The sequence below is a fragment of the Trifolium pratense genome, linkage group LG4 (assembly GCF_020283565.1).
Source record: "Trifolium pratense cultivar HEN17-A07 linkage group LG4, ARS_RC_1.1, whole genome shotgun sequence".
Lineage (NCBI taxonomy): Eukaryota > Viridiplantae > Streptophyta > Magnoliopsida > Fabales > Fabaceae > Trifolium > Trifolium pratense.
In genome coordinates, this window is record NC_060062.1 from 31218308 (window position 1) to 31230722 (window position 12415).

Consider the following 12415-nt stretch of genomic DNA (forward strand, 5'->3'; position numbering starts at 1 on the left):
TAACAGATAAAATATATTGTACATTAATTTTTGTTTTGTATATTGTACAACAAAATATATAAAATAAAATATAAATATAATTTTTGGCTAGTTGATTGCGAGAATGATTAGTCATGAACACCTATCGAGCCATTAAAGGGTTACAAAATGTTTTGCTGGCTGATTGCAAGGATAATGGATTATCGTCACCTATTGAGCCATTCAAGAGTTACATATGTTTGATAATTTGTTAAATAAAAATGACAACTTTTATCATTTTTTTTTTTAGAAAAATGATAATCATCGTGAAAAATCAAAAATATGATCTATAACATGCCATACATATTAATTTACATTCACTTCAACAAAAAAAAAAAAACATTTACATTCACTTAAAAATATGAAGGTGTAAATTAACAATATACACCTTTTTAAATTGGACAAAAAAACATTGATCTTTTTATTTAAGACTAATAAATTGAGGGCTATTTTTTTTTTTTACAAAATTTGAGGATTAGTTTGATAAAGTTTATTAAATTATTGACATCTACTTTGCTAATTTACACCCACTTGAATATATTTATATTTGGAACATGCAATAACAAGCCAAATAAACACCACAACACTGGAAAAGAAACATCATATGACAACTTTGGGTGAAAGAAAACAGACAAATTTTTACATCTCGTGGTCAACGTTTCAAACTCTATAACGACAAAAATCATGTTAAAAGAAAATTAATTAACTATTGCTACATCAATTTGAAATTGATTCGATCCAGAGGCCTAACACAAGATATGAGCATTTTATGCATAAGAAAATTAACAAGTACTTAGTAAGAACCATCAGAAACATGAGATTGGAGGAAATCGAAACATAAAAAAGACAAGTATTTGTTAGTCAAAAAAAGAAGGGTAAATAGGGTTTTACCCCTGCAAACTAGGTCAGTTTTGCGTTATCCCTGCAAATTTTTTTTTTTTGTGATTACCCTCCTGTAAAATGAAGATTCCATCATTTACCCCCCTCAATCGATAACATGGATGCTGACTGGACAAAAATGATGACGTGGCACGTACAAGTGGAATTAATTTATTTTATATTTATTTTTTTATTGTCAATTCATTAATGAATGTATAATTATTATTTTTTTAATTAAAAAAAAAGAAAAAAACGATAGTAATTGGGGTTGAAGGTTCATCTTCTTCAATAGTTGTGATTATAGAAGATAAATAATTTAGGGTTGTTAATAAGATGTGAAATTTGAGAGAAATTTGGGTAAGAAGATTTTGTTGATTGTGTGGGATTTGATTTGTGATTACACCGAGAAGAAGAACAAGAATGTTTATAAATAAATTCCATTAACAATTTTTTTTAATTTTTTTTCTTTTTGAAAAATTAATAATTATATTAAGTTATTTATCTATGTGGCACAAAAACTTTAATAAAAAATAAATGAAAAGCCACACATGCATCCCACGTCATCAATTTTGTCCAGTCAACATCCATGTTGTCGACTGAGGGGGGTAAATGATGGAATCTTCATTTTACAGGGGAGTAATCACAAAAAAATTTTTTGCACGGGGGTAATGCAAAACTGACCTATTTTGCAGGGGGTAAAACCCTATTTACCCAAAAAAGAAAACTTACATTTTGGTTCCTTTTACAATAAACACATGTATTTATTTTTTTTTGACATAAAACACGTGTATTGTTGTGGTCTACCTTTTCTTTTTAAAAATAAAATTGGCATAAGTACCCTTCTATTTAAAATTGGTTTGAGTACGAATCGTTAGTTGGTTCAATGATTATTGACGCTGAACTTAGTAGGGAGGACCACGATTCGATCCCCGCAACTGCGATCGGAGGGGGCTGGAACCACTTGATACCAGAACTGACCTTCGAATCAGATTAAACTTAAAAAAATATTGGTTTGAGTAGTGACAATGTTTTCATTAAATGATTGCCGGGAATGAATTGAACTTCGGGGTACGTGGTTCAATTTTCACGGAAAGCAAAAACTCTACAAAGAGGGAGTAGAGAAGATCGTGAGTTGCAGTGCCGACCGCCTACTATTGGGCTGTTATAGTAAACAACATAGAAGAGAAGCCACAAACGATGCAGAGAAGAGAGGGGAGTGAGTCGTTTGCAGTCGTATGCTTTAAGAGACTGTTAATTTTTAGTTTGGTGTATTTTGATTCAACTACCCTCTTTCTCTCACACAAGACACTGCACAACATATAAATTAGCACACATCCAATTTTCCATATATATCTTTAAATACCTTCAAATCTTCATGTGGTTGACTATTGTGCACATATCCGAGCTAACAAACAACTACAATCAACAACATTCCACTCAGGTCAATATTGAGGCCTACTTACCATCAATATTGATGTATCCTTAAGATATGCCCAAGATTGCTTTTAAGATATCCTTAAGATATGCCCAATATTGACGTATCCACTATTGAGTTAGTAATTCAAATGTTAGTTTGTTAGTTTGTTAGCTTGTTTGTAAAGTTAGTTAAGAGTTTGTGAGTAACTACTCTACTATAGTTAGTTAGTTAGAACTATGGTTACTTGCTAGTGAAGCTAGTATAAAAGCATTGTACATAACCATTCTTCATTAATGCCAATTACTTCTCTTTTACTCTAAACTCTTCTATCTCAATTCAATCCCAATACAAACTATTTCTCTAACAAATTGGTATCTAGAGCCCTAAAGATTCAATCTTGCTGCAAAATCAAAATTGAATCATGATGAATCCTAACAATGTTCCATCACAATTACCAAAATTGAAAGGAGACAATTGGGATCGGTGGAATATTCAGATGCAAGCAATCTTTGGATTTCAAGAAGTGCTTGAAATCATTCAACAAGGTTATGCAGTGGTTGGTGATGAAGGGACTGCAGCTCAGAGAACAACATATGCAGCCAACAAAAAGAAAGATTGCAAAGCAATCTATCTGATTCATCAAAGTGTTGATGAGGTGAACTTTGACAAGATTTCAACCTGCACAACTGCAAAACAAGCCTGGGATACATTGGAAAGATGCCATACAGGTGATGCAAAAGTGAAGAAAGTGAAGCTTCAAGCATTGAGAAAGCAGTATGAACATGTGGAGATGGAAGAAACAGAAAAGATTGAAGATTTCTTCAACAGAGTAAGAAATATCACAAACTCAATGTCCCTTAATGGAGAAGTAATTACTGATCAACAATTCTGTGAAAAGATCCTCAGATCTTTGCCCTCAAGGTTTGATTACATAGTCTGTACAGTAGAAGAAACCAAAGATCTAGCAACAATGACTCCAGCAGAATTAATGAGCACTCTACAAGCAAGAGAATTGAGACTCAGTACAAGAAATGAAGAGAAAGGTACAGATCAAGCCTTATTTGCATATTCAAAAAAGAATCATGGTGCCGGTAAGAACAATTGGCAGAAGAATAAAAAGAAAGAAGGCTTTGAAAATTCCAAAGGAAGTGACAAAACTGAATCCTCACACAAAGGAGGAGGAGGTTCTGGCAATTCAAAAAATTCAAAGAAATATAGCAAGAAAGATGTTGAATGCTATAACTGTGGAAAGCATGGTCATTATGCAGATGAGTGCTGGTTTGCTAAAGGCAACAAAGGAAAGGGCAAGAAGAAATACAATGATGCAGCCAATGCAGTAGAAGAGGAGGAAAAATCATCTTCAGATGAAGAAGATGATGTAAAGCTCATGATGGCTACATTGAATGAGATTAGTGACAACACATCAAACACTGATTACTGGTTTCTTGACACTGGTTGCTCAAATCACATGACCAGTCACAAAGATTGGCTAATTGAAATTGATGCCTCAAGAAAGAGCAAAGTGAGGTTTGCAGATGATAGAACATTGCAAGCAGAAGGAATAGGGAAATTAGTGATCAACAGAGATGATGGAAAGCATGTAATCATGGAAGATGTGCTCTATGTGCCAGGTATGAAAAGCAATCTCTTAAGCCTAGGCCAGTTAATCCAGAAAGGCTTTGCAGTAACAATGAAGAACAATTCATTAGCCTTGTTTGATGCAAAGAAAAATCTGATATTGAAAACACCTCTGTCAAAGAACAGAACTTTTCAAATCAACATGACAACTGCAAAAGTCATGTGCCTAAGTGCAGTAGAAACAGATGACAAAAACTGGATATGGCATGCTAGATATGGTCACTTGAACTTCAAGAGCTTGAGGGAATTAGGCACAAATCACATGGTTACTGGCTTACCAATTATCAAAGTCCCTGATAATGTGTGCAAAGTGTGTATGATGGGTAAGCAAACCAGGAACTCATTCAAATCAGAAGTTGCTTCAAGAGCAAGGCAACAGTTAGAAGTGATATATTCTGATGTATGTGGACCATTTGAAGTACCATCACTTGGAGGTAACAAGTATTTCATTTCTTTTATTGATGAATTCAGTAGAATGATGTGGATTTACTTAATCAAAGCAAAGAATGAGTCATTTGATGTATTCAAAAGATTTAAGAAGAAAGTTGAAAAAGAGAGTGAAAAATCCATTAAGATCCTAAGGACTGATGGTGGAGGAGAGTACACATCAAATGAATTCAAACAATTTCTTGCTGATCAAGGAATTGAGCATGAAGTGACTGCACCATATACCCCTCAACATAATGGTCTAGCTGAAAGAAGAAACAGAACAGTGATGAATATGGTTAGAAGTATGTTGAAAGAAAAATCTCTGCCAAGCAATCTTTGGGGTGAAGCAGTCAACACTGCTGTGTACATTTTGAATAAATGTCCAACAAAGAAGCTAAACAACATTGTGCCTGAGGAAAAATGGAGTGGAAAGAAACCAAAAGTGAGCCATTTAAGAGTTTTTGGCTCAATATGCTACAGCCACATTCCTGACCAGAAAAGAACAAAGCTGCAAGACAAGAGCAGACAAATGATACTTGTTGGCTACCATCCCAGTGGAGCATATAAACTATATGATCCAATTAGAGAGAAAGTTGAACTTGGAAGGGATGTGAAAGTGTGTGAACTTGAAAACTGGGACTGGAAGGGCAAATGTGTTGACAAAAGTGCCAACACCATTCCACTCATCACTAGTCAAGAAGAATATGATGTAGAGAACATCACTGCAAACACTGAAGCAAGCACAAGCTCAAATAGTGTTGCAGATGGTTCAAAGAGAACCAGAGTTCCATCAACAAGACTGCAAGATATGGGAAAACTGAACTACTTCCTAGGATTGCAATTTGAAGCAACTAGTAAAGGTATCTTGATGCATCAGAAGAAGTATATGAAAGAATTACTGCTAAAATTCAACATGCTTGAATGCAATCCTGCAGTGACACCAATAGAAGTAAATTCAAAATTGGATTTGGATGATAATGGTGAAACTGTGAATGAAACTCTCTATAAGCAGATGGTTGGATCACTCAGATACTTATGCAATAGCAGACCAGATCTAGCTTTTGCAGTTGGAGCTATGAGTAGATTTGTATACTCTCCAAAGAAATCTCACATGATAGCAGTAAAGAAAATCATGAGATATGTCAAAAGAATAATGGACTATGGCATATTACTTCCAAATACTCTCAGCAATGCAGTGAATAGATTGGAAGGATTCTCAGACTCTGACTGGTGTGGTGATCATGTTGATAGAAGAAGCACAACAGGTTACATTTTCAAATTCTTAGATGCTCCAATCTCATGGTGCTCTAAGAAACAGCCAGTCATTGCTCTCTCATCTTGTGAGGCTGAATACATAGCATGTGCCTTTGCTGCTTGTCAAGGCATTTGGCTTGAATCTCTGCTAAAAGACATCAAAATTGAGCTGACTGAACCAATGCAGCTACTAGTAGATAACAAGTCAGCTATCAACTTGGCCAGAAATCCCATCTCTCATGGAAGAAGCAAACATATTGAAACAAGATTTCACTTCATCAGAGATCAAGTCAACAAGGGAAAGATTGTGCTATCTCATTGCCCTACTGATGAACAACAGGCTGATATCTTAACAAAGGGATTGAAGCATGGCAGGTTCATTGGACTAAGGAACAAGCTTGGTGTAAAGAGTTTGGAACATTTGAATTACGGAGATGTATTGAGTTAGTAATTCAAATGTTAGTTTGTTAGTTTGTTAGCTTGTTTGTAAAGTTAGTTAAGAGTTTGTGAGTAACTACTCTACTATAGTTAGTTAGTTAGAACTATGGTTACTTGCTAGTGAAGCTAGTATAAAAGCATTGTACATAACCATTCTTCATTAATGCCAATTACTTCTCTTTTACTCTAAACTCTTCTATCTCAATTCAATCCCAATACAAACTATTTCTCTAACATCCACTAGGAAGACTCGAAGGAGTAGAAATTAACTATATGGAGAAGAGAAAACCATGTAAAAATAATGGTGGTAGTATATATATAGTAATAAGTACTATTTATGCTTGTTTGTGGAAGAAGACAATTGAGTAAAAGATGGAGTATGGAAAGGTAGTAAGGTTAAAACACCACCTAGGCTACAAGGTTAGCATCGACCCCTCCCCCTTTTTTCACCAGTTTGTTTTCAACTATATCTTCTAAATGAGTCGGCACACCCCCTTTATCATCCTTAAAATTCAAATTAATTTTGTCACCAAAATCAACCACATCATTAGTATACTCATTTGTCTCCATATACAGAGAAGACAACAACACATCTCAATCTGCAACCACAGGAAAATAATGATGCAGTAGATGAACCCAGCGACACCTTACTCGTCAACACACCAACACGCACGACTTGACCAGAACTAAGGGCCGGTGCACAAAAAACGATTTGAAAACCATTGAGAGATAGAAAATTTGAATCATTGGCCAAGCCGTGGGTATTACCCACGGAAAACAGCCCTGAATAAAAAAGTCGTGGTTATGTGCAACTTTTCTTGCGGTGAGTCCCCCCCTTTAGACAAATTCACCCCCAAAGAGGAATAAGAACTTACTTGACAAGATTTGCTACAAGAATTTCCTTTAGAGCCTTTTGATCTTTTCATCATTTTATGCTTATGTAAAATTCAGTATAAACTAAAAACAAAAATAAAAAAATTCAGTATAAACTTTTGTTTCCATTGACAAATTGGACAATAGCTTTCATTTGATAGTTCTAAGTGCAAGAGAATTAAAAATTGTCATAAACTTTCACTCTAATGAAAAACAACTTTAAGAAATCAAATAAACCCGACGAATGATGATTAAGAGAGTAACTAATCTGTTATTTGAAACTTAAAAAATTAAGAAAAACTAGTTTATTATAAACTTTAAACTTAAAAAACTCTTCAATACATTTAGCCTAAAAAATAATAGAAGCCTCCATTGGAAAAGACTGAGTGAATAAATAAAAAAATATAAAAACACATTTTAAAATTCGGTGACATTAAATATTAGACATTCATCCATCAAAACTAAAATAATGGTTAATCCAAAAAAGTAATATCTGTACTCTATTTCACTTCAATCCTCCAAAAAGTAATGTAGTTCAATTCTCCAAACAACTAACAATATGACATAGGACAACATTAGTTCAATATAATTATATAAAACACCTTCATATTAGACATATGTGTTAAAGGAAATAAAATCAACATTTACTGTAGTTGATATTTTCATATGTAAATATAGAATTATGATATTGTCATTATAAAATCAACATTTACTGTAGTTGATATTTTCGTTTACCCCCCTGCACAAATTTTTTTTCTGTTTACCCCCCTGCAAAAAATAGATTCTCTCATTTCGCCCCCTGGGTGTACAGCAGGACAAGTGAATGTGCAAATTTGCTGACGTGGCTTGTACACATGAAAAAAAATCATTTATATTTATTTTTAAATTCCACGTCAGATATTATTTTTTTCAAAAAATAAAAATAAAATATTTTTTTTCCTACAAAATTTAAAAAACGAATTTTGTTTTTTTTTTTTAACAAAATTTTAAAAAACACTTCCTAGAAATAACTTTTTTTTTTCGTACAAAATTATTGAGTATTTTTTTCCTAAAATAAAATAAAAAACGAATTTTCTTATTTTACTCCAAAAATAAAGATTTATTTTCAAATCTTTTTGAATTAAAAAAAACAAAATCTTCGCCGTAATCGTTTGCTTCCACCGTCATGATTGTATAATTTGTATTCGTCGTCGTCTTCTTCAATCGCCGAAATCATCTTCTACTTCATTATTGTCTTCTGCTTCTTTATATTTTTCTAGTTTTAGGGCAAATGGTTTTGATAGAAGAGGAAAACACCAATAAAACTTGTTTTTCTATTTTATATTTTTTTTGAAAATCTTTTTCTATTTTTTTTAATTCAAAGAGAATAACAAAAAATAAAGTTTTATTTTTAAAAAATAAAGATTATGTTTTTTTAATTCAAAAAGTTTAAAAATAAATCTTTAAAATTTTTATTTCGGAAATAAACTTTATTTCGGAGTAAATCTTTATTTTGGGAGCAAAATAAGAAAATTCTTTTTTTTATTTTTTATTTTGGGAGGAATTTTTTTTTGTTGGAAATTTTTTTAAAATCATTTATATGAAAAAAAAATAATTTTTTTTGTAGGAATTTTTTTAAAAAATTTTGGGGAAAAAAAACAGAATTTTTTTTTTTTATTTTGTAGGAAAAAAATTATTTTTTATTTTTTTAAAAAAATATTATCTGACGTGGAATTTAAAAAATAAATATAAATGATTTTTTCCACATGTACAAGCCACGTCAACAGGTTTGCATAGTCACTTGTCCTGTTGTACACCCAGGGGGCGAAATGAGGGAATCTATTTTTTGCAAGGGGGTAAACAGAAAAAAAATCTGTGCAGGGGGGTAAACGAAAATTTGCTTATTTTGCAGGGGGGTAAATGATCATTTACCCTTGTCATTATTTATCATTAGTGCTGTATCTCCTTTGACAGCTCATTCTAACTGAGCATTGTCCTCTGCTATGTCTATATAACAAGCAGTATGTACAGATTATATACACAATAATACAACATACAGTTTTCATATATTTGTTTATGGTAACAGAGCACGATTCAGGTGCCTGCCCAACCTAAACCCTTCCGCAACAAAACCAAAAAAAAAAAAACAGAATACCAGATGGCTGCCAATACCAATGATACGGTTGAAATACCAGAGAAATTAGAAAAGAAAAACTCACCGCAGGCTGCAAAGGGGATGGAAACATCATTGCCTGATCCTTTGATCCTGCACCATTCTGACACACCAGCCATCACGCTGGTTAACAAACCTCTGAATGGACGTAACTACGGCGAATGGAGTCGTGCAATGCGTCTCAGCCTCAGCGCCAAGAACAAACTCGGCTTAATCGACGGAACCGTGAAAGCACCGTCGGCGGCTGATCCGAGATTCCCTTTGTGGCAGCGTTGCAACGATTTGGTTTTAACATGGATCCTTCACTCCATTGAACCTGACATAGCCCGCAGCGTAATCTTCTCAGACACGGCGGCGGCAGTTTGGAGTGACCTACATGACAGATTCTCTCAAGGAGACGACTCGAGAATCTACCAAATTCGGCAGGAAATTTCTGAATGTCGTCAAGGATCCCTCTCGATCTCTGATTATTACACAAAACTCAAGAGCCTTTGGGATGAATTGGGATCCTATCAGGAACCAATTGCATGCTCTTGTGACATGTTGAAGAAAGTTGTTGTTAGAGAAGAAAAAGAGAAGGTGATGCAGTTTTTGATGGGGCTTAACGAATCTTATTCACAGGTTCGTGGGTCAATTTTAATGATGAGTCCTCTTCCAGACACTCGAAAAGTTCATGGATTAATCCTTCAACAAGAGAGACAGATGGAGGTTGCAACACGCAAAGAAATTCCACTTGCATCTCACGCTATGCAGATTGCTCGCACACCAGCGCAACAGACTGGAAAATCCTTCTCCAACCGCAGAGACTTGAAATGCACCTACTGTGAACTAGATGGTCACGACGTGGATGGATGCTATTATTTGAAAGGGTTTCCGGTGGGACACAAATGGCATGGAAAGAATGTGAAACCTAGAAACAAGAAAGCATCAATCCATAATATTGAGGTGAAGAGAGAACTAACAAATGACAGTCCAACCTTTACAGCTGAGGAATACCGGCAGATTATGGCTATGCTTCGCAGCAAAAATGGTAATGATCAGCCACTTGCAAATGCATCAGGTAAATTTACATCTAGCTGCAATAGTATTGGATATGATGCACATTCAACACTATATTGGATTGTGGATAGTGGAGCAACAGATCACGTGTCACATCTGTCACCTACTCACAATAAAAATAAAGCACCTCATGATTTTGTTGGACTACCTAATGGAGAAAAAGCTGTCATTGAAAACATTGGATCTATTCAGTTGTCATCCGAATTGCTTCTTGATGGAGTCCTACATGTTCCTAAATTTCGTGTGAATTTGATATCTGTGAGTAAATTGACACAAGCATTGAAATGTATAGTAACATTCTATCCAAATTTTTGTGTTGTGCAGGACGTGGATACGAGGAGGACGATTGGCCTGGGCAAGCATTTTAATGGTCTTTACTACCTCACACCAACTCAGAACCCTCACCTTGTGCACCAAATAACGCGTGCCTCTGACCTTTGGCATCAACGTCTTGGACATCCATCTGCTGCCCCTCTCCAGAGTTTATCGCAATGTTTCCCAGAAATTGTTTTTAATTCTAAGCATGTTTGTGAGATTTGTCCCTTAGCAAAACAAACTCGATTGTACTTTCCTTTAAGTTCAATAAAAACTGTTGCACCATTTGATTTAATCCATTGTGACATTTGGGGACCGCACAAAATTCACACCCATTCAGGGGCTCGCTATTTTCTTACTATTGTTGATGATTTTACTCGCTTCACATGGGTACATCTCATGAGTTTCAAATCTCAGACCCAAAATATATTAAAATCATTTTTTGCTTGGGTTAAAACTCAATTTAACCAAAACATTAAGATTTTACGCTCTGATAACGGGGGTGAATTCACATCAATGCGCCCCTTCCTTGATGAACATGGCACTATCTTTCAGCACACATGTGTCCATACCCCCCAACAAAATGGAGTAGTCGAACGTAAACACCGTCACCTTTTAAATGTAGCCCGTGCTCTACGATTTCAAGCAAACTTACCTTTGCAGTTTTGGGGGGAGAGTGTCCAAACAGCATGTTACCTCATTAACCGCCTACCCACACCTTTACTTTCCCATAAATCTCCATATGAACTTCTACACAAATCTCCACCCAATTATTCCAACCTTCGAGTCTTTGGTTGCCTCTGCTATGCCACAAACCTTAACCCCAATAACAAATTTGACTATCGTGCACGGCGTTGTATTTTCATTGGTTATCCTCTTGGACAGAAAGGATACCGTGTTTACGACCTTGAAGGAAAAGTTTTTTTTCACCTCTCGGGATGTCATATTCCATGAACATACATTCCCGTTACACAACCTCCCACCAGAAAACCATGATGACAACAATCCCGTCCTACCCCTCCCCGATGATCCGGTTGCACTTCCTGAGCCTGATACAACTCATTCCTACTCACCAAATACAACATTTGATCCCTCACCCAACATAACTCAATCCCACCCAACACCTGCATCCGGTCCTACGCATAAACCACTACAAGTTTACCATCGACGCCATCCACATGCCACACCCAATTCCTTACCTGCACCCCCTACCATGACATCTTTATTGGAGGATAATTCTCCTTTAGAGGACACCCCTTACTCTGATCACCCCTCTGCTCTTCCTATACCACCACCCTCATCCCCACCAACCACTTCATCACAACCATCTCCCATACAACAAGCCCCCCCCGACCTTCGTCGCTCATCCCGGATCTCTCGACCTCCCTCACATCATCGAGATTTCAAAACGTACCATGCTGCTATCCTAGGCCATAGTGACTCCTCGTCCTCCATGTCAAGCACTCGCTATCCATTGCAACGGTATGTCTCTTACTCTGGATTATCGGATACATATCGCCATTTTGTGAATAACATATCTCTCTTGGTTGAGCCTACAACTTATGAACAGGCATGCCATGATTCTAATTGGGTTGCTGCTATGAACTCTGAGATTCAGGCCCTTGAGGAAAATAAAACATGGTCCATGGTCCCACTACCTCTTGGCCAACGACCTATCGGCTGCAAGTGGGTGTTTAAGATAAAGTATAATGCTGATGGTACAATCGAGCGTCACAAAGCTCGGCTCGTCGCCAAAGGTTTCACCCAACGTGAAGGTATTGATTATAAGGATACGTTTGCACCAGTTGCCAAATTAATCACTGTTCGCTGCTTATTAGCCATTGCCACCGTTCGACATTGGCCTTTACACCAAATGGACGTGCAAAATGCATTTCTTCACGGGGATCTTGTTGAGGAAGTATACATGCTTCCCCCTCCGGGAT

The 12415-nt window shown here is 35.8% G+C and overlaps 1 protein-coding gene across 1 annotated transcript; it reads left to right on the forward strand.

The window, feature by feature from the left end:
- The first annotated feature begins 9670 nt into the window (after positions 1-9670).
- LOC123923981 lies at positions 9671-10951 on the forward strand. The gene is made up of 2 exons (XM_045976736.1): positions 9671-10158; positions 10482-10951. The coding sequence occupies exons 1-2, from the start codon at positions 9681-9683 to the stop codon at positions 10523-10525; spliced, it is 522 nt and encodes a 173-aa protein (XP_045832692.1). The 5' UTR covers positions 9671-9680; the 3' UTR covers positions 10526-10951.
- The last annotated feature ends 1464 nt before the right edge of the window (positions 10952-12415 follow it).